At 32.7% G+C, this 23044-nt stretch overlaps 5 protein-coding genes and 1 non-coding gene across 6 annotated transcripts; 2 read left to right on the top strand and 4 right to left on the bottom strand.

Moving 5' to 3' along the window:
- Positions 1–1348: 1348 nt before the first annotated feature.
- LOC114184773 (uncharacterized) lies at positions 1349–2462 on the bottom strand. The gene is made up of 3 exons (XM_028072083.2): positions 2350–2462; positions 2070–2103; positions 1349–1821 (listed from the first exon to the last, which is right to left on the bottom strand). The coding sequence occupies exons 1-3, from the start codon at positions 2398–2400 to the stop codon at positions 1520–1522; spliced, it is 387 nt and encodes a 128-aa protein (XP_027927884.1). The 5' UTR covers positions 2401–2462; the 3' UTR covers positions 1349–1519.
- A 3725-nt stretch (positions 2463–6187) lies between these two features.
- LOC114183545 (G patch domain protein) lies at positions 6188–8806 on the bottom strand. Its single transcript, XM_028070600.2, has 5 exons — positions 8577–8806; positions 8310–8477; positions 7935–8202; positions 7008–7124; positions 6188–6646 (listed from the first exon to the last, which is right to left on the bottom strand). The coding sequence occupies exons 1-5, from the start codon at positions 8679–8681 to the stop codon at positions 6531–6533; spliced, it is 774 nt and encodes a 257-aa protein (XP_027926401.2). The 5' UTR covers positions 8682–8806; the 3' UTR covers positions 6188–6530.
- A 2204-nt stretch (positions 8807–11010) lies between these two features.
- Positions 11011–12862, top strand: LOC114183738 (UDP-Glycosyltransferase superfamily protein). Its single transcript, XM_028070864.2, has one exon. It carries the CDS (start codon positions 11151–11153, stop codon positions 12606–12608), a length of 1458 nt encoding a protein of 485 aa, XP_027926665.1. The 5' UTR covers positions 11011–11150; the 3' UTR covers positions 12609–12862.
- A 1067-nt stretch (positions 12863–13929) lies between these two features.
- On the bottom strand, positions 13930–16215 carry LOC114183563 (BTB/POZ domain-containing protein). Its single transcript, XM_028070633.2, has 4 exons — positions 15980–16215; positions 15785–15890; positions 14226–14345; positions 13930–14141 (listed from the first exon to the last, which is right to left on the bottom strand). The coding sequence occupies exons 1-3, from the start codon at positions 16089–16091 to the stop codon at positions 14267–14269; spliced, it is 297 nt and encodes a 98-aa protein (XP_027926434.1). The 5' UTR covers positions 16092–16215; the 3' UTR covers positions 13930–14141; positions 14226–14266.
- Positions 16216–16390: 175 nt separating this feature from the next.
- On the bottom strand, positions 16391–16464 carry TRNAV-CAC (transfer RNA valine (anticodon CAC)). The gene has a single exon. It is a non-coding gene; the product is annotated as a tRNA-Val (tRNA).
- A 21-nt stretch (positions 16465–16485) lies between these two features.
- LOC114183046 (myosin heavy chain-like protein) lies at positions 16486–21524 on the top strand. Its single transcript, XM_028069879.2, has 15 exons — positions 16486–16638; positions 16765–16852; positions 16975–17021; positions 17171–17260; positions 17367–17420; positions 17634–17711; positions 17807–17875; positions 17962–18123; positions 18209–18335; positions 18745–18782; positions 19240–19329; positions 19442–19546; positions 20546–20695; positions 20944–21053; positions 21168–21524. The coding sequence occupies exons 1-15, from the start codon at positions 16603–16605 to the stop codon at positions 21241–21243; spliced, it is 1320 nt and encodes a 439-aa protein (XP_027925680.2). The 5' UTR covers positions 16486–16602; the 3' UTR covers positions 21244–21524.
- Positions 21525–23044: the final 1520 nt, after the last annotated feature.

Here is a 23044-nt window from a genome sequence, read left to right as displayed (position 1 = left end):
AGTTTTTAATTTACATTTTTTTTTATTTCAATCACTCTTGTTCATTATGACATTCATTTTTTTTCTGGTGCTTTTAGTTTTTATTGTTATTGTTGCAAAAAGACTTAAACAACCTTTAAATGTGATCTGACAAATATTGAGTGACTTGCCATGTTTCAATGGCCAATAAAATCTTAAAGGACAAAATACAAAAAAGTATAGATGTTACAAACTTTTGTGTTCGGATAAAGAGTGGAAATAAGAAAGTCAAAAAGAAAAAAAATTGAAAAAGTTTTTGATTATTTGGATGAAAGAAAAGATAATAGAAAGTGAGAGAAAAAGAAAAAGAAATTATAAAATGACTAAACTATTTTAATGTCACAAATTTATTTTAATTAAATATTAAGTTGTAATTTATTTTATTACTATTTTGTTATATATAATTATATTACGCTATTATTATTGTATATGTTTTGTTTTATCAAAATGATAATTTGACAAAGTTGTTATTTACAAATTTTGATAAACTCTTTTTTTCAAGTTGTACTATACTTTTGTTTTTTTAATGAGTCGTTACCACGTAGATATTGTCAAAACTTTGTCAAAATAACTTTCTTAACCAATAATTTTCCTATTCTAAAATGTGTTCTTGTTGGTACCATTTTAATTCACTACTCAATAAGATTATCTCTATTTCTATGATGACATACGGAATCACTTAAGCAATTTTGCAAATGTTTTTTCTTATCAAATGACCGTAGAACTAAAATGGTTGGCATATTGTATTTTTTAGGATTACTTTTAATTTTCTGATGGTACGATCATATATACATTTACAGATATCATTTATGCATGCTTATTTCTGTTTGTTTGGAAGAGGAGTGAAATAAATAAAGAAATGAAATAGATTAGTAGAAATCGAAAAAAAAAAATTGTGTTATTTGGATGTTAGAAATAGGAAGTGAAGAAACTTTTCTATACTTATTTCGATGAATGAAAAAAAATAAACAAAATAAATTGTATACAAAAATATACGTTAAAAATTATTTTTTTAATAGAATAGATGTAATTCAATTAGGATTAAGAAGACATTCCTCTGATCTCGTCATGTTAAGAAAAAGTGTATTAACAAATTCAAGGAAAAAAAGCTAGTAAGGCATTGTGTAACAACCCCTTTCCTGATATTCACTCTGGGCCCAACCTTCTCAATTCTCTTTGGGCTTTCTTACTCTACCCATTTTCTATTGGATTTCAATTTCCATTCCCACATTTTACTGTTCTCACTCCTCTGTGCTTCTTTTTCCCCCTTTTATTCTAATAATCTAATATTAGCTAATCATGCAAAACATATTTTAAACATGTTTGGATACTTTCACAACATACAGCGTCGGCCAAAACACGACGCATCATCATTGATGCATGTACAATGTGCATTGTATTGAAAAGGAAAAAAAAAAATCAATAGACACAATGAAACTGCAATTGCAATTCCATGATCAATGAGAAAGAGAAATAATGTGTCTAAGTATTTTTAACATAGTTACTGAGTCTTTCGTCTTTTTGTTGGTGAGTTAACTACTTGTCCATCCTCAGGTTCATTAGCGGCACTGTTAGACGAAGACGAAGAAACTTGATCAACAGAAGGTTCACTCTTCTCTTTATCGCTATCATTAACCGCGTCAATCTCAACATCGGTGTCATTGTGGGCAGAATTCACACCACTGGGTCCCTCACCACGAATTCCACCACCAGAATACTGATCAGTGTTTCCATCTTCACTTTCCTTCTCTTCATTCTTTGCAACGGGTGAGGTGGCAGAAAGGTCACCAACAGATTTCACATCTGCATTTTCATAATCACTTGTAAAACAACAAAACGTGCATGCAAACAAACACTTCCTCTGCATAATTTTTCTGTCATAAGTGAAGGAAAACGTTTCACAATGGGAAATGAAACTTTCGAAACTAAACGGAAAGAAGGCAAGAATTAAAAGAATTTTATCAAACACTTCAAGAACATAATAAGTTAATCCCAAAAAGAAGGTTCAGTAAGCAATTTCAAAGACCTTTAACCTTAATCACGATACATACCAGGATCAGTATACTCGAGTTCATCAGTTTCAGTCTGTGGAAAAACAATGTAAATATCAATAAAGATTGGCGTGTGGAGAAGTTCAAGAAATAAACTACTGGTATCTTTTCCATACCATCAATCAAGAAATGAAAAATTGGAAAAACCTTGCATGCAAGATATTTTGACTTCTTTTAATAATCAAGAACGCGAAGATTGGAGATAAGAGGATTGAATTTTGTTGATGGTGGACATGATGAATTTGACCTAACTGAAATTGAAGAGAAGTGAAGAACTTACCGTCGATGGTGACTTGGAAGGCTCCCTCAGGTTACGTTGTTCTTCACTCATCTTTTCTGCTATGGAGATGCTAAGAGTTGAGAATTGGTAAAACTCCTTATTTATAGCAACAATTTGAGATTTCAAATTATAACTAGTCTTATGCCGTGCGTACGCACGGTACTTATATATATATATATATATATATATATATATATATATATATATATATATATATATATATATATATATATATATATAATTTCTATTGTGTACTTCTTCATATCTTTTCAGGAAAAATCGTTAATTTAATATCCTACATATTATTATTTCTATTGTGTAATTCTTTCATGAGTAGTAAAAATATAGCAACTGTCGGGTAGTATTTTCAAGTTAATTTATTTTACGAACATTTATGAGTTTTTTTTTTATTTTTTTTAATACTTGAAGCATTATATAACATTATTTATTTTATAATATTTGAGAGACTATTCGTACGTTTTTAATTTAAAAAGTATTTATTAAAAAAGATACATAATTGACTTTTATTTTTCTTCTCTCGCAATTTGTTAATATTTTTAGTGAATTACAATTGTTTAACTACTATTGTCTGTTATTTCACATCATGTCTTCATTCAGACAAAAAAAAAATTGCTTTCCTTTCCTACAACAAACTAGCAGAATTGTTATTTAAATACGAATAAGAGTTTAAAGTCCTAATTTCTTTTTTCAGTAAATTGCCCTACATTTTCTATATATCATTATTGTTGTCTAAATGTATGATAAGGGTTCAAAGCCGTAAATTTTCATTTTTCCTTAAAGAATTGTCTTGTACTCGAAAAGTATGGGAATCAATTATTCAAGTTACTGTTAAAAAAAAAATTATATTTCATGTTAATTTTGTTTTAAATTATTTTTTTTTATAAAATATTTAGTATAAAACACTTTTCGCAACAAATTTTGTACAAAATACTTACAAATTTTATAATTTTGTAGAAAAGAATTATCCACGAAAAAATTACCTACCAATTAAAATTTAAAAAAAATGACAAAAAAAGTATTTTTTTATGATTTTTTCAATAAATTTTAAAAAAATCTTATATAGTATGAAAATTTTGAATAGTGAGTTAACAAAAGAAAAAGTACTATAAAGTCTTTCATAAACACAATTGTGTATTACTAGTTTATTTAAAATTCTTTTATTTTTTTTAAACAATAAAATAATAATTTTGATATGTTTGTGGAGGATGAAAAACAAGTTCCAGAGATAAACTCTGGTTTTCCCAAAAAAATTTAAAAGTTGAAAATAAATTCTCATTTCATTTTAGATTTTAATGGAAAGTTTATTCTAATACTGTATTAATGGTACTGTATTGTTAAGAGTTGAAATCAAAGTCAATTTAAATTTATTTTTTATGATAATCTTCTAAAACATATTTTGAGTATAAAAAATACGAAATTCGAAATCAACCATATATCTTAATATTAATTATTCCTAATAATGTTATTTACGATAAGTTGGGGTGAGATTAAAAGAAAGGATATTTCTTTACCAAAAAACACACATCAAACGTTAATTATAACAATAAAAACCAATCCTACATATTAAATATATTCTTTGATCTATATTTGAGTTATAATTGACAAAAAGTATCCCACAAGAAAAAACTTGTTAAATTAAATAAAATAAAGTAATAATTAATAGAAGGATTTATTATACTTTTTTAATACTTGAAGTATTATCTTGTACGATTTATAATATATATGAGAGATCATTTGCATATTTTTAATTTTAAGAATTATCTATTTTAAAGAAAAGAATAAATAACTGATTTATTCTCTTAATGGAGCATACCATATTGCGTAAATGTTCCTCATTTCATACAATAAAATAAGCAAGTTATAAAATAATAATATAAATAATAATAAAAAAAACAATTATAATGTAATATTTCATTAAATTAATTTATATCAATAAGGGGAATTTGATCGATTTATTAAATATACCATTCTATAATTTTTTAAAAATTATTATTAATATAATTATATAAAGAGTTATTTCTTTTGCTGTAGAGTACTTTTTAACAAATTTTACCTTTAATTAACTGGTTTTTAAAATTACAATATTTATTTTATTATTTTTTATTTGTTAGTGTAAACTTAAATTTAACTATTTTTTAAATTTTTATTGTTTAAGCAACAATTTTTTAAATTAAAATAATTTGTTTATCAAATTTACCATTTAAGTTATTGTTGATTTAAATTTAACGGCTTTTAAATAAAATAATTATCTTAGCATTTTTACCTTTTTAAATAATTTTTTATTTAAATTTAACTATTTTAAAATTAAATTAATTAGTTATAATAAAAAAAGGAAACACAGATGTGAGTAACACATATATTTACACTGGTATCAATAAAATCATTAATAATATTTCATATTTCTTTTCTTATTTCTTTTTATTTTATTTTCTTTATCTTCATCTGAACAACTTCAACTTTCACTCTCCTCCTTTAATTTTTTTTTCTTCTTGCGCTCTCCTAGATTTATAATAGTTGAAGGAAACATTCTTGTCAATTTTTTTTTTACATATTTAAAAATTAATATATAAATAAAAATCTAAATATTATTTTAATTATAATATATTTAATTTCCTAAAAAGTTTTATGTATTTATAAATAAAATTTTAACATTCCAAAATATTTGTAAATATCACTGGCACTGGAGAAGACTTTTTTTTACCGTTGACTTTCTTCTTCTTTCATAATTATTTATATTTTCATTAAATTACACTGTTTTTACTATTATTTTCTCGCTTCTTTCTCATTAACCTTCAATAATTTATCTCAATCGCTTTCTAATTTAAGACAATGTAAGATGTACTTTTATTTCGCATAAAAATTTAAGTGTCATTATTGTTTGAAAAAGTTACTCTTAATATGATGTCATTATTGTTTCTTAAATATGAGTAAAAGTATTAAGGTTTATAAATTTTCTTGATATTTTCTTTTCTCTGTAATCTGTATTAATAAATATTGGTTCCTAGGTCTGGATAAGGATTTCAAATCTTAAATTGTTTTTCTTTAGAATATTTTCTCATAATAGAGAAATATGATAATTAATTATTGAAACGATCAAAGAAGAAATTATAAGTAGGACATGACTTTATTCAAAATCTGTAAATTATATAGTTGATTGAAAAGAGAGGGTAACAGTGACATTAGAAGTTACAAATATTTTGAGGCACAGAAGATGTTTGACAAAATGAATGATAAGGAATCACTCACCTCACAAACCCATTTGCGCATCCAACGGTTACTGTTTCAGTTTGCTAGGTCACTAATCCTGAGATTGCAGACACACACCACACTCCATTATACATTATATTACCATTTATTAGACTCACTTGACCTTTGGGTGTTCGAGGAAGATAAGAAAAACTCAGGGTAACTTTATTATTTATTAAACTATCATCTCTGATTTTCTTACCATCAGAGATATTTCATGGATTAGTCTTTAACTGGAATATTTGTTTTCGTCGTTATCCTCTTCCCGCGTTGATTAGTCAAAAAGATAGATATAAAGAAGAAGTGAAAATAAGTTTTGTCGTTTTGGGTTGACGTGTTTTGCAAATTCTGGAATCTACAATTCAGATTGGTTCCTCACTAAGAAAGTGGGTGCTGACTGGGGCTACTACCATCATCACCTTCATTTAAAAATCGTTAAAATAAAAAAAATAAATTCATATTTTTTTCTTATATTTTTAAACAGCAAACAAACCTGATTAAATTTTGTATCAGTTTAGAGAATCTAACATTACGCAGAAGGAGAAAGGAATAAGGGAGAAACAAAGTGAAGTGTTACAAAGGATTTTAAAAGACATCCTCTGTTCTTCTTTATAGTTTTTGCATACAAAGAGACCGAGCTAGATTTTATTTATTTATAGTTTTTCATATTCTGTCACCACTATGCAAACTTATACCCAGGGGAAGCAAAATACAAAACAAGACATTATTAAATCACTATATTCATCCATGTTCCTCGTACTCTGCTACCTGCAAGATTCTTCCCTCTGTATATTCATCCGATCTGATGGGAATTATTATTATTATTATTATTATTATTTATTACTAAAATTATTCTGTATGTATGTGTAGAAACAGGAGTAGCAGGAAATTAATTCCATCTGCTTCTGCATTCCTCAATACGCCCATTCTTGTGGCAGAATCGTTTCATTTTGGATACTTGTTGCTGCTTTCTGAGACTGCTCATGATTCTGAAGTGAATACATGCCATCCCTGTCACTTACTACAACATCTGCAAATTTTAATCATACAATACAAAATGAGATTCACCCAAATATAAGTACATCACGACATGATATGAGTATTATGATTTATATTCATAGTTTATAACAAAAAAAAACATCATAGTTAATAACCGGGACAAATTGCAACTTGCTGGTGGTATGGACTTTTGGAGACTGCTCTTGCTCCAAAATTCAAAATTGTACCACTCATTCTGTCACTTCCCATGAATGGGAATTTATTAATCAGTTCGCCACATTATTATTTCGTGACATAATCATGCTGGATAACAATTTTATATATTCTTTATTTCACTCCATAAAAATAAAATAAAAGAAAAAGAAAATTGAAGGTTGTTGAAAGTTGAGTACCATGAAGAGGATGAAAGGCACCAGCTTTGGGCCCAGACGTGGCAGCCATTTGGTCGAAGTGGAGTTGCAGAGCCTGAACAACTCTGGCAGGTATAAGAACCGTGGAGCAACCTTTACCTGACACATTGCACGTAATTTAAATCATTTTCAATGTACGACGTGCAACAAGTTCATCTTGGTTCATCACAATAAAGTTTGTCACGGATTTGTCAACGTGAAGAAATCAGAATCCCCGAATTTGGTCACCAACTCTCTTAAATGTTTTTTTTTAAAGTAAAAAAAAAAAAAAACTCAACATAAATTTAAACACTGTTGGCTTTTTTCGGTGGCTGCATAACAAAGATAATTATTTTGTGTATTAGTGGCATCAAATCAGTGGAAAGAAATGTGAGGGCATTTTTTTGATTAATTTGAAAAGGGTGTGTCATATTTTCTTGGTTTTGACAAGAGGAAAAAATCACGGATCCAGAAGGGTGGAGGAGCAGGTGCGGCATGTGATGATGGATGATCACAGAAGATTCGTGTTAAAATTCAAACACCATAAAAAAGAATAATGGTCAGCATCAGCTAAGGTTCGCAAGCAAAGTGGGAGGTTGGAGACTAAACTAAAGGCAATTTTTTATTTAATATTATTGTTGGGAGGCGAGACCAGACAGCGGATTCATAGAACTTTGGAACGGAGGAAGAGGAAAAGGAAAGAAAAAAAAAACATATTGTAGCAGCGAAATGATACAAGGTAAGACGTGACACAACAAAAAAGAAAAAAAAAAACATTGCAACTTGCAACAAGTGGCATGGTTCTTTCCATTTCAGAATTTCACTACCTAACAGCTTAAACAGCAAGGAAAGAAACATGACAGCAAGAAAAAACAGTGCGGAATAAGCAAATTATTGAATCAACTGAACGAAAACTATGCAGGTTTTCACCTTGTTTGTTAGTAGATTCCGACGGGGTAGGGGCTCCCGCACGCGGCAAGAAAACGCCGGTCCCACCCCTAGAACCGGGCCCGTCAAGAAACAAGGCCCGCATGCCAGCACCGCCTTGGTGTTGTGGGCCGGGCCGCGGCGGCCGGGTGGCCCTCCGTACGTTTCCTTTCTTGGGCTCGTATGTCTGTCCTAGGTTTTTCCGACGCGGAGCGGGTTTCTGTTTCGCGGACGCGGACACGGCCACCTGGTCTTGCTTCACCCCTGACAGCTGTTAAACACAAAAAACAACATCAAAAAACTCAATTAATTAGTTAAACAGTTTGAATTATAAAGCTAATAGTATTAATCAGTAGCACAAAGTCTGGTCTTACTTACTTCAATGGCTCGAATCTGTTCCTGAACGAGAGATTGGTGAGAATAGAGTCCAATATTGAAGCTTTGAAGCTTCCCGTAGTTGTTCTTCCGCGAACGCTCTTCAGGTGCTGCAGAGGGTGATGGTTCCTGAGAGCAACCTTCTGCACTTCCACTTATGGAGTCTGGTGACTTGACCCAAGAAGAAGAAGAAGAAGAAAAAGTTGTTTTTTTTTATTATTGTTGTTATTAGTATTAATGAAACGGAAGTGTGGTTAAATAGAATAGTACCGAATGGAGAGTGTCGTCGTCGGAAAGCAAGAAGCGAGCCATGCGGTGAGTTAACTCGGCGACGAAATCGTGGTGGTTGTCGTCGGGGAGAGAGTGAAGAGGCATGGTGGGTTGGAAGATGAAGAAGAAGAATGAGAGAAAGAGAAGAAGAGAAAGGGATTTAAATGAAAAGAGAAGAAAATGAGAAAGTTGGATGATGAATGGGAGAGGAAGAGAGGGTGGGCCCAGTGCTTGTGATGGGAGGGTTTTTATGCGCAGAGTTCGGTTAAGTAGTTGGACCATACACTGTCATTTACCTATCTCTACAACTCAACTGCCATTTGTTGGACTCAGTATTAGTTCCTCCCAAAACATTCTAACTGCTCTAACCTCTGTCTCCACCACCACTCTGTTTCATTAGCTAATGTTTCAAAATAATGTTACAAATTATTAAATCATATAAATATTATATTATTAAAGTCATTACTACACAAAAATCTTAATATTCATGCCTGCACACGAATTTTCTTTCCAAGATCACTCAAAAGTTTGGTTTTGTGTGTTCCTTCTGTTACTGTTCTGTAGTGATGAAGTCACTCACACATGCAAGCTATTAATGAGCTCAAATAATGTCTGTGTATTTCTATTAGTTAGCTACTAAATTTGGTGTTCCCTGCTCCTTCAAAGTCAAAAGGCCAATCAATGATTGATGTTGAACCCAATTAAAAACGGACTTTGAATCAATGATGAGGGAGGGATAAATAAAGGGTATTGCAAAAACACTTCCTCCATACAGATAAGTTGTATAGAATGTTGTTAAACAAAAACTTTGTTTTGAAGTTATTTAGTGATATTTTGTTTTAGTCACAGTCTAAACAACAAACACTAAAAATCTTAGGATTAGATATGAGAATGACATGATATTCACACAGTTGCATAGTTTGTGGTGTGGGAAAATCAGAGATGATGTAAGAATTAATATATGGGAGGGTAGCAGAAATGGTATGATCAGAGTAGGTAAATTTAGAGTGAAAAAAGGGTTAGTTTGGAGGATGAAGATTAGAATAGGGAAGAGAGCATGAGTCACACCTACTACTCCAGTTATTGATAACTTGAGCTGACCAGACTCAGGTCTATTTATGCACTTGGAAATGTTTCTCACGCTTCTTCATTACTCCAATTATAGACTCTACTCATGAATCACATACGCACACCAAAATATAATATTTTCGTTAGGTTTTATGTTGTCTATCATAAATTCAAGATAACTTTAAATAAAGCCTATTTAAAAAGTTTATTAAGTCAAAAAACGATAACAAAAATAGCCACTCGCTATTTTTAAGTAATTTAAGTGTTAATAAGAATGACGTTTAAGTTAGTACAAAGAATGGTCGGGTGTGTGCAATAGTAAACACTTTGATCACAAAATAAATAAATAAATAGAATGTTCTATTTTCCTTAACTCGTCATATATTGTCTTATGAATCTAAATATGAAAATGAATTTTTTTATTAAATAAAAATTAGAGAAAGAAAATTTAAAGAGTTTCACGTTTATGCATATGAATGTATGAAGTTGTGTAACTTGAGATTGACACACGGAACCTTAGTTTATTTGATATATGAATAAAATTTCGTCACCTTGTATTGTATATGTATATCTTCCCATGTTCCATTTCTCATGGCATATACATGAATTGCGCTAACTTTAGATAAAAAAAAAGTGTCAAAAGCTATTGATGACATTACTAATTGATAAGTGTTTATAATAAAGTTGTCAAAACGGGTAATTCAGCTCGGTTCGGTTTGATCCACCACATGTTAATCATTTAGTGAGTCAACACAAAAGAATTCGAACTTGGTCTGGCTTACCACGGATTGATGGGTTAAACGGATTAGTTCACGGGTTTACTTAATTAGAAAAAATACAAATTTTTTATTTTTTTTCAATCAAAACTAAATTATAATTTAGTTAAAATCTAAATAAACTTTAATACAATCCAAATACAAACCAAAATCACAAAAATACAAATTATCTATGTGATGGCTAAAAAAATAACCTAACCTGACCCAAATGCAAAGCTCAACTTTAACAAAAAATACTTGTGTGACCCTTTATTTGTGGGTTGGTGAGCCATTGGCTCACCATGAGTTCAATCTGGGTGAATCAAGTTCTAGGTGGGTCGGGTCAAAAATCAACCTCTATTGAAATTTGTAAGAAAATTTCAACCTAACTCTCAGACACGAACCCGTAATGGACCAAATTGATTTGCGAGTTCCAACCTATTTTGACGGTTGTAGTTTATAATATACTTCTAGTTAAGCCATTTTTTATAGAAATAAAAATTAAAACTTACTAATATTATAGGTTAAAAACACCTTAACAGGAGGTACTTTTTCATCAAGCAAAAGTGCTATTGAAGCAAGCTTAATCAGGTTCATCACTCGCTAAAGTATCAGAAGTCTACAACCTTTGGCACCATGTGACAGGTTTCTTGGTTTCTACTTTCTTGTCCCCTGTGCTCGTGCTTAAAACTAATCATGCTAATCTTGTCTCTTTCTCATCTGATACTTAACGTTCCTTTCCTGAAATCAAATGTCCATGGCAAAGGATCGAAGTTCTATATTCAGTTTTCAGTATTTCTGTTACGTTGTCATAATCCTTTCCATAATCTCCATAATCTTATCTCTCTCTTGGAGCCACTGTTGCAGCCAGTGTCATTCACCATACCAAGTAATTGCACAAAAGCAGAACAAACCAATCAACCTCCTTTCATATCCCTTAGCATGGAACCACCTTGTGTTCTCTTCAGAGCCACCTTCAAAGTTTCTTAAGATCGCACTTTTTGTCAGGAAATGGCCACACCAGTCTCGTGCAGGTGGGCTTGAACGCCACGCTCTCACGCTCCACCTTGCCCTTGCTAAAAGAGGCCATGATCTTCACGTATTCACCACTTCTACAGACTCTTCTCCAACCAACTATTCCAACAACAACTTACACTTTCACTTCTCCAAACCTACACCAGGTGGTTACCTCGACCAAGCTTCAGTTTGGGAGCAGTTTCAAGCACAAAACTCATCTGGTAAACCGTTTGACGTTGTCCACACGGAGAGTGTGGGACTTAGGTACACAAGATCTCGATATGTTAGTAATTTGGCGGTCACTTGGCATGGGATTGCATACGAGACGTTTCATTCTGACATCATTCAAGAACTGCTCAGAACACCCCAGGAGCCTCAGACAAAGGCTTTGTCTGAAAGAGCTGCAAAGGTTGTCGAAGAGGTTAAGTTCTTCCCGAATTATGCTCATCACGTTGCCACTAGTGATCATGCAGGTGATATCCTAAAGAGGGTCTACATGATTCCGGAAGAAAGGGTCCATATTATTCTGAATGGCGTGGACCAACAGGTTTTCAGATCAGATGTTTCAAAGGGGAATGAATTCAAGAAGAGGCACGGAATTCTTGATTCAAAGTCATTAGTGATAGGACTGGCTGGGAGGTTAGTCAAGGACAAGGGGCACCCTTTGATGTTTGAAGCTTTGAAGCAGATAATTGCAGAAAACAGCACTTTCCAAGAGAGTAGCATGGTTGTGGTTGCAGGAGATGGTCCTTGGGGTGGAAGATACAGAGATCTTGGGGCAAATATATTGGTTTTGGGACCTTTGGAACAAGTTGAATTGGCATGTTTCTATAATGCTATTGACGTTTTTGTAAACCCCACTTTAAGAGCACAAGGTTTGGATCACACTTTGCTAGAAGCTATGCTGAGTGGGAAGCCAGTGATGGCTACTAGGCTTGCAAGCATTGCAGGTTCTGTGATTGTAGGCAACGAAATGGGTTACACATTTTCACCAACGGTGAGTGATCTGAAGAGGGCTATATATGAGTTATGGATCAGTGGAAGAGATGTTCTGAACAAGAAAGGTAAGGTTGCCATGCAAAGAGGTTTGCAACTGTTCACCGCCACAAAGATGGTGGCTGCTTATGAGAGACTTTTTCTTTGCATATCTGGTGCAATGCATGAGGACCATTTCTGTGAATACCAACCATGAGGTTACTAAATTAGTATCAAAATGTTGGAGAAAAAAACAAAAGGAGAAGCTTGTTGCTACAGATGAGTGTTTTTGTGAAGTCAAAGAAAATAATCATTAACTACTAAGCTACCACCGTCCTCGCACATGCTTACATGATATCTTAATTCTTAAGGCAGTTTCATAGTTAAGCCTAGGCGACAAGCGTTTCCTTAGGTCACAAGTAACTGCGACAATGAAAGTCTACTACCTTTCGTAATGCTGATCCTTGCACGGTACCCTATCTAAGCACATTGCCACAACTTGTGAAACACAACGCTATCATTGCATCTAAAATTTTATGCAATCTATTCTAAATAACATCTCTCACCAGGAGGACTCCACAGTAACATACTGTGTATTTACCCCCATTTCTGTTTTAAAAACTTCAAATTATATGGACCAAGTCTTGATATTTCTTTTCTAGATTCTGATTGATGAATGTGATCGAAATGTACTTTATACTATCATTAGTACTTATTATTATTAATATGTATTTTGGAGAATTTGAAAAATCGAACAAAATATAGTAATGCCATAAAAGAGCTTGGGTCCAACGACTCTTTATTGTAGGTCCCAACCCAAGACGCTTAGAGAATTGACTGGATTCCTGGTTCATTTGTTTTAGATTTTGATTAGATTTTAAGAGATGGTAAAAAAGCAACTCTATTTAAGAATAATATTTTAAAAAGTAGTAAATATATTTCTGATTATTTAATAAGTGATTAACTAATTACAAAATATCAATAATAAAATCTCATTTATTTCAAAATTAATTCTCCATTTGATTTTAAGATAAAAGAACCAAGTTACTGCTTGAAAAAAGACATATCAATTGCAAGTGAGGTTTTATATTTAGTCAAAGAGACTATGGCTATCACATAAAGCTGACCTTCTTGCTGTCTTACTAAAGAAACCCAAGCGGCTGGTGATTACTGCTAACTTATGGGACACAGCAGGAGGCATTGGAGAAATATTAGCTAACAGAGCAAAGTAGAGATGGAAATGAAAACACAGAATGAAGGAAAAGTTCATGCTGGATTCAGAAAATGTAATTTCCTTACTTGAAATTTGTACAGGGAAAAAGAAAATTAGAAAATAGTGAAATTTTTTTTATTTTTACCATCTAAATAAACGAAATAGAATTTTCATTTTCTACCCACAAACTCTGTTTTTTCAACTCACTCATATTTCTATATATCCATTTCATTTTCAACCATACCTCGGAACTGAGCGAATTTATTTGCCTTGTTCGAATAACAATGTCTACATTGGTGTAGTTATAATGGACTTTAAAACAGCATTTTGATGTTAGTAACTTTTTAACAAGTTCATTTATACAGCAACATCAATAGAAGGCATCTTAGAGCCACTCGTACATCAGAGTCATGCAAACTGAGTCTAACAATCAGTAGATTATACAAATTACATATGTACTTAGTTCCAGAAAAGACACAGTTCCAAATGGCTAATTATAATACGCTCTTTGAATGCCTAACCAAGTAATAATTCCATCTGCAAGAACAAAGACAGCAAAATTCAACATGACAAAAATACTACTATTATTTGTTAGACTCCAGGAGAATAATAAAGGCTTACAATGAGGACGAAGAACTATCACCGTTGGTGAAGTAAAATGCTTATGTATGGAGGTAATTAGCAGCCATCATTAGCTCTAGAGTTAACTCAGGTTCAATGGGAAATTCCGTTTCCTTTCCACTAGTAAGAGCAACATCTCAAGTCAATAATACAGCTATTTTCATAGACATACACGAGATAAAAATGAGAGATTTCGATCAAAGTTCCCCAAAGTAAAATAATACTTTCAACACATAAAAACTATCATCATACTCATCCCATCATAGCAATCTACTGATATTTTACTAAATGAGTGGGCAGCCACTTAAATTGGTAAAACTATGTAATAATATTTCAAATAATTTCAAAATTATAAATAATGCATGACTATTTTAAAATATAGAAAAGCGAGAATGTACTAGTTCAACAATCAATGTCAGCGTTTCACCCTCGGATAAACTATAATTAATTCTCATCTTTGGTCTCCCACAAAGTGTGATTTTGGTTCTTTAATTACTTTTCACTCAAATGTAGTCCAACTTGTAGTTGTTATAATCAATTCGTTCCATTACTTCTTCTTTTCATAAAACACTCAAAAAGGTACACAATACAGAGGTCATCCTCCCCCTGAGCCTTCTCTGATGTAAATATTTAAACCATTTAAAAATTCATTGGTCGTGTGTGAAAAATATGCAGCTATACTACACAACAGAAAAAGGGAACTCAGAAATGAGCAAAGATTGATATGCATGATGGAAGAAGGTAACATAATAAAAGAATTTTGTACAATGCAAGGCCTATTATAGACTTTACGATCATGAAAGTGTGACACAGACTAGATTCCAAGACAGACCAAATCAATTAAAACCATATGTTTGACTGGAGCACTAAATCCCACCAAAGTTCGTGCTCCGTAACATAAAAGCTTCCATCCAAATATGAAAAAAAAAAAAAAAAACAAATTCAGTCCTTTACAACAAAGAAAAATCCAGGATCACTTTGTATAATCAAATAATTCAACTAACTATAGTCATCTTCCTCCCTGTTCTAAATGATCCAACCTTTTCTGCTGACACAAAATTACCTCATAATGATATGCAGAAATAAAAATTGAACGGACTATGTATTGTTTATGCACAGACTAACTAGAAATGTGGTTATTGAACATGCTAAATACTAGATCTTTGTCACAATTTACACGATTTCATCAAGGCGATGTCATTACGCTGCACTTCAGTACTCAAGAAAATTCTTTTTCACTGAGAACCAAGAACTAAAAAAAATTATCCGCAAATTCAAGAACCATGGATCTATTTTGAAGCTAATTGGTAGTAAGTAGAACTTCCGCAGACCCATTACCCATTCCGTTATTGGCGGAAATTCACTAGCATCACTATTGCATTTCAAGGTAATAGGTTGCTCCCAATACAACCTATCATGAGTTGTGAATATCTGAAAATACACTTAAGGCTTTTTATACACCAAAAGTCATATTCATTACACACACAAATAACTAGTAAAAAACGAAAGAAACATTGTATTCGGCAATGTTGCAATAGCGAAGGGAGAGAAAGGAAAACCTGGCAAATTGGAGATGCCAATAGAAGTACTGGCAAATCTTCTCCAGAATGGTGGTACTGATCTCGGGAAAGGTGACTTCGCCGTGCTGCCTCTCAGCGAAACTCCCTGTGAAAGAAACCATCATTGTGTTTATAATGAAATTTGGAACCCTAATTGCAGTGAAAAGGGGATATTAATATAACATAATATCAAACCTGGAGAAGTAAGCATGTTATGTATGGTCTGTGAAACCATTGCAGCTTCTTTGTCGACCACAAATTCAAAACCCTCCGCACTGATCAGTTTCACCGTGTCTTCCTTCTTCATCTTCTGATTCTCGCCTCCTTCACCTTGCGTTTAACTAACAAATCGATTATGGTCGGAACGTAAAAGTTCGCATTTTTCAAACTCAAGTTTTCTGGTAGGAAGGGCTTTGATCCAGGCCTTTTTGAACGGGCCTGCTTTTTGGACCTTAATTACAGACTAAAGCCCAATTATGAAGTTTTCTACAAATACAAAAATCTGAAAATATTTTTGTCGTTGAAAATAACTTTTGAAAACAAAAAAATAAAGTAAATCTGAATTTTTTTAAATAAACGAAACCACTAAAAACTAAAATATAATTTTGTCTGAGCCCGGGTTCGAACCGGGGACCTCTAGTGTGTGAGACTAGCGTGATAACCAACTACACCACCCAGACACAATTGATAATTGACTAACATAAAAACACATTATAATATAAAAGTTAACGGACAGCGTAAAATTATAAAACTCTTGCGTCTCGGCGGGGGAGGGGGAATTCGCAGACGAACATTCCGTTCCCATCCCATCGGTAACAATGGAGGCGCGTCATGCATCTCTTGGTCGACGAACGGTACATTCCTAGCAACCTATATCCATTTCTCCACTTCTCGTTTCATTTTTTTTCTGTATTCGATCGTTGTTCATTTATCGTCGTGGTTTTTTTGTTATTGAATCGGATAATTGATCGCATCCACAGTTGGAGGAAATTCGCCAAAAGAGAGCGGCGGAGAGATTGAGCAAAACCTCTTCGGGAGCAGATCTAACCAAGGTTCCCAGCACCTCCGGTCAGAATTTTCCTCCAATATTATGAATCTCTTGTACATATATATTTTTAATTTATTATTACTCCATTTCTATGTGCGTTTTTTCTTGTTTGCAATTCGAAACTAATTTTACTTTCCTTCAGAGCTTGCGGGAATGAACAAGGCCGAGAGCGGTAATAGGCTCTCTGAGGTAAAATCTTTGTTGTATTATTAATCATGTCGTTCATTATATTGTCTATGGATCAACGATTAATCACCATCTATACGAATTAATTTTTGAGAGACGCAAGTTTTCTGAATTGCAACTGCATTGATTTTTGGCGTACTCTCTTTTCACAGACAGATTTTAGTGCTCTATTGTCTCAACTGAAAGGTCTGCAAAACAAGAACACGCAGTTGGAGGAAGAAAACAAGAAAATAACTTTGAAGGTGAAGATTCATTCTGAATGCATACGTGCTGTTTATTTCTTTATTTGCAAGTCTATCCAAGAAAAAGAACAGCCTAGGCTGATTGTATTTGTGTCTATTATCGCAGCTTCAAACGATGGAAACTGATAATGGTGCAATGCGCAAGCAGTTGAATGATCTGGTAAACTAAAAGAACGTGATAATGAATTCTTTTAGTTTGAGTTACAATTTTGTTAGTGAAGAAGAATATATTGTCTCTCGAACGCATGAACCCCAAGTTAGCAAGAACATAGTTTAGAGCTAATTACTACAGCACTTCATGTATGGAGATTGGTGTTGGAATAGTTTTAAAATTTATGTACCTTAATTTTAAATCTCACTTGGATTCATGCAGGAGCAAAACACAGTGCCATCTCTACGTAAGGCTCTGAAAGATGTTGCAATGGAAAAAGATGCTGCAGTTGTTGCGCGGGTAACTATATTCAAACGCTTATTCATGCCTTGTGGACTGCTTCACCTTGTTTCTAATCTTCCACAATTCCGATTAAACCTTACATATTAGTGCAGGAGGACCTTTCAGCACAACTTCGTACCCTGAAGAAACGTCTTAAGGAAGCAGAAGATGAGCAATATCGTGTATGGGACTTGATTTTACAAAAACACTTTGATGAAGAACCATTTTTCTTTTCTAACTTAGAATGTTTTTTACTATATTGGTCTAGGCTGAGGAAGATGCAGCAGCATTAAGAGCAGAATTGAACTTAATTCAGCAACAATCTATGACTAATACAGTTAGCACAATTCCATCATTTGGTAATCCACCAGATCATATTCAAATTCAAAGACTACAAAAGGAGCTAGATGGTTTAAAACTGGAACTGCAGGTGGTGTTATGATTATGTCATTGGCATTTTCGAATCTTTTCTTTAATTTCTTTTCCTTTTGTCTCATGGTGATTAAATTTTATAGCGAGAATCACTGTTGAGGCACCAGGAGCAGGAACAATTAGCAAAAGAGCAGGCCCGCAGTGCCTCATTGATATCTCAAAATCAGGAGTTGGAAGAGAAACTTAAGTCAATACCTATAGAGGCTCCAGGTTATGCCAATGAAAACTTTTGCATAATTTATATTAAGTTTGTATTGGCTGAATGAAACTAAGCATGCCAACAATCCATTATATAATCAGTTGCACTTCTTTGATGCCTTATAACTTCCTAGTATCCTTATTCTTGATGGCATATGCATGAATTCAAGCTCTTCAAAATTGTAGAAAAGATTGGTGGAAGCAATTATCTTTCAACTATTTGTTGATTATTACTAGCATCTACCCATCTATTTATCCCACAAACTCTTTATCGTACTATTAAGTGGCTATTTTTGTAGCAATGATGTTTATGGACTCTGTTCAGCTTCAATACCTGTTCACATACATTTAACCTGATATTTCATCTTGTGGAATTGGTGTACTTTAACGCGGCATTGACCTTGATATGTATATTTTGCAGAAGTCTCAGATACAGCTGCTCCCAAAGCATTTTCTTTGGTGAGAAAAACTTCTTTATTATTTATTCAGTGAATTATCAATTTTTCTATTGGTTAGCTTATCGAATTATTGGCCATAAATTTAAGTTACTATTTCATTCAAACCATTGACCAGTTATTAGCAAAATTACTAGTATCTGTGTTGGCTGTTGTCTAGTTAAAGTTATGCATGATTTATAATATGGAAAATAGGATGTGAGTGATGAATAGGGAGCTTTTGACTTTTACTTGTATCTTCGTGGGGAGAGCAGAAATCACTTTCATTTCTTCTAAGAATAAAAGTAATGGCCAAAATATGCGTAACATGGCTGTTTTGGCAGTTGATGATGAATGACCTAAACTGTTAACCCCAACCCCATTTTGCAAACCAATGTATTTGTTGTCTAATGATCATCCAGCCTTTTTACTGATGTCTAATTTTCTTTGCGTAAATTTTTTTCGAATTTCATAAATCTCAGGAAGACAAGCAAAAACTTGATATCCGGTTGCATGATATGGCTTTAGCCATTGAAAGATTGGAAAGCAGCAGGCAGAAACTTCTGATGGAGGTGAAGTCTCTTTATCTAAATTTTGATGTATACGTTCTCTTACTAAAAGAAAACCAACATTGCTTTGTATATGGCATCTCATGGAGTGATTGGTTTGTCATCTTGACGGCAGATTGACTCACAATCTACAGAAATTGAGAGGCTTTTTGAGGAAAATTCCAACATTTCAAATTCATACCAAGAGGCAATTCAAGCATCTATGAGATGGGAAAACCAGGTAACAATCAACAACAGGGGTTTGAGCGAATATAATTTATGGTTACTGGTGTGGTTTAATCATGTAAGGTCTCGGCTGTACAGCATTATTTACAGGATTTTTTTTTTCTAAAGTTTTCGAAGTCAGGAATCTGTACATCTTTTGAGTTTAGACTAATGAAATTCATTTAATAAATCTTGACTTCGAATTTGTGCTCTGGCGGAGAAATTTGGTACAAAGGTTCTGTATTACTGAAATCTGTGTTAATGTCTTACTAGTTATTAATATGCCAGGGCTGAACAATTTTATGTGTGGTGCAAATCTTGGTTTACTTGACAATATATACAAAACCTCCTTTTACTTTTATAACTTCTAAGTATCTCAGTTATATATATATATATATATATATATATATATATATATATATATATATATAGTTATAGTTATAGTTATAGTTATAGTTATAGTTATAGTTATAGTTATCTCTGGGAAAGTAATTTCATTTTTATAGGATTGAATATATGTTTTAATTCCCTATAAATGTGACTTGATTTGGTTTTAATCCTAATAAATGGCAACAATTAATCTTTGCAAAACTATTTATTTTAAAAATGGTTCCTATCACTATTTATTGCTGACATGACTCTAGAATGGTTGCTAGCCTGACGTGACTAGATGTATGCTACATCACTTGTAAATCTTAATAGGATCAAAATCAATAAAAGAATTGGAGGACTATTATCAATTAGTCATATTTAGAGAGATTAAAAATATGCTTAAATGGACATTGAGAACTGGTTTTCTCTTGGTTGTCTTGATTTTCCTGTACGTTCAGCTTTGGCCGAGATTTGAATGGTGGTTAGATAAATTTTAGTTCTTGATTGATGATATTAAATTCAACTATTGTTATATCTGAGTTTTTTTATTTAGAAGTTTGCATTATAAATTTATGAACAAACACGATAGTGTTCCAGACTGAAAAAGTCTTATTATCACCTGTATTGACCTATGATTTTTCAGGTGATGGAGTGTCTTAAGCAAAATGAAGAGCTTCGTGGGATTCTAGATAATTTGAGAGACGAACAGGCTAGGGGCTTGCCAGACTCTTCTAAAAACGGAGCACATGAGATGCCTTCCTTGGCATCAACAGAAGAGATGACATCTATGAAGGTTAGTTACACTGTGCGCATGACATATTTGTCCCTCTTTGTTGTCAATTCATGTCATTGACTTGCTTGATCAAATTCAAATCTTATTGGTCAAATGTTGTTTGCTTTTAAAATGAGATGCATCCAAATTTTCTGATTTTTCTTCTGAGAAATTTCCAGGGGATTTGATTGAGGTCTGTACGTTCTCTATACTTTTTAAAATCGGTGTTCATGCCTTCAAAAATTTGCATTTTTTTGTTTGCTTGGCAGGGCCAACTTGTGAAGGAACAGAGGAGAGCAGAGGCACTATCGGCAGAAGTCATGCAGCTTTCTGCTCAGCTCGAACAAGTCAAACAAGCATATGATGGTCTTACACGATTGTAAGATTCTCTCTTTCTGTATTTTTCCGGTGGTATCGAAAGCCACACATTCATTCATTCATTCTAGCCATTGATTTCTTACCTTGTTCATTTATATGAAAAACTACCCTGCAGCTATAGGCCAGTGCTGCGCAACATTGAAAGCAATCTCATAAAAATGAAGCAAGACAACACGTTAGCAGTACAATGATGGTGATGAGCAGTTGCATGATGATATTCCGATTGTGATTGTGAAACCCTTGTTGGAAGACATGATTTTGCAAAGCCTACAGAATTATTTTTTACCATTTGATATTTAGTTTAGTAAAAGTGAAACAAGATGTTTCAGTAACTGGTGGTTATGGGTCTTGTGCTGTTTATTACCACACCGCTCAAGAAGCCCTTGTAACATAGATGTGAATTTGTGAGACTTGTCATTCTTTATGCTAATATTAATTTGTGAAAACAAACACCTCCTTTTTCTTTTGTTAATCGAGTATGATTTTGATGATAGTTTTGTGCAAACCAAATTTTGATGGAAAGTTGCAATGAATAAATTTCCTGGTAGATTTGCATCTATAACAGACTCACTAAAATCACATCTTGTATTTTGATCTTGGAGAAATTGTTCACAAGCTTGATACCATAAATTACTAAATTGAAAAATAAAATCACATTAGAGTCTTGACTTAATTAGTTCATTCACTTTTGAAACTAACCACAGTTTTGAACCTTTAGATGTATTCATTTTTAATTCTAGACTCATTCACATTTGATCTTTTTCACCCTCTAAAGATGATTTCTGGTGATTGGGGCGATATTTGACATGGTAAAGTTCAGTTTTTCTTTTTCTGCGTCACTTCACCTCTTATTTGTTCTTCAACTGCTCTACCTGGATTTTTGCTTTTTTGCTGACCTTGTCGACTCCATATCTCCCCCTTCTTTGTCTCTGTCTCGTTAAACTACTTTATCATTACATTTTTTTTTTCTGCTCTCTGTCGTAGGTTGAAGTACCGGCTCAATGGAGCTCTTATAATAAATGCTCGCTACATAAATTGATATTTTTTATTGCTTTACTTTTTGCATTCTTTTCTTTTGATGCTAGTTTTTGAAATTTGAAAATAACTTGCGGAAGTAGGTTGAAAGGAGAGGAGGAAAGGAGAGAAAATGTGTATGGTGATGGAAATATTACTTCACAGAGGAGAAAACATTATATAAGAACATATCTCCTTAATCCGATGACGGATAACTTTTAAGCCTTTAATAAAATGTCTGATTTTTATTTTAATATTAATAATTATTTTTTCAAGTCGGTCACATGTTAAATCATGAATTTTTTATTGAAGTATTTAAAGAAATGTAAAAGTATTTTTAGGATAATACTAAATAATTAACTACGTTCTAAGACCAAATAACATGCATAACAGATATTTTTCTTTCTCATATAATTACATGAGATATTAGAGTCATATCAACCTTTTACACAAGCTAAAAGCTTAGACACAGGTAAAAATACTCTATATATTTTAAGTATCGGATCTTGAGTTATCACGTTTGTCTATATTAGGCTTTTTGTGTTTTATGTGTTGTTCCCATAGGTATTTCAATTGTGATCCTTTGCTGACTTATATATCACTATTTATATATTACTATTTATTATTGTACATTTATTTACAATTTACCCATAAAAAACGACATAACTGTTAGGTCCTCTGTACTGTTATGCACATTTTATCCATATCAAGGAATAGGACTACATCAATTTTCAATGTAAAGATTGTCCATGCTAAAGAAATAACCAATACTGATGGAAGATGTTCAATACTTAGGTAGGTGAGCAGATAAAAGTTTCTGTTTGTACTGTTAAGTTTTGAAGATAATAGGTAACAAGCCATGAATTGGGAATTCTGGTCAAATTGATACACTCTTAGTGCAAGGTTAAGGTTGTTCTCTCTTCATGTTGATAGTCTGAATAAATGTTATTTAATTTTGTCTTGAAGTTCAGATATTTA

This window comes from Vigna unguiculata, chromosome 5, assembly GCF_037176805.1.
Source record: "Vigna unguiculata cultivar grain cowpea cultivar isolate G323 ecotype 2 chromosome 5, ASM3717680v1, whole genome shotgun sequence".
Lineage (NCBI taxonomy): Eukaryota > Viridiplantae > Streptophyta > Magnoliopsida > Fabales > Fabaceae > Vigna > Vigna unguiculata.
This window is presented reverse-complemented; position numbering and strand designations above follow the sequence as displayed.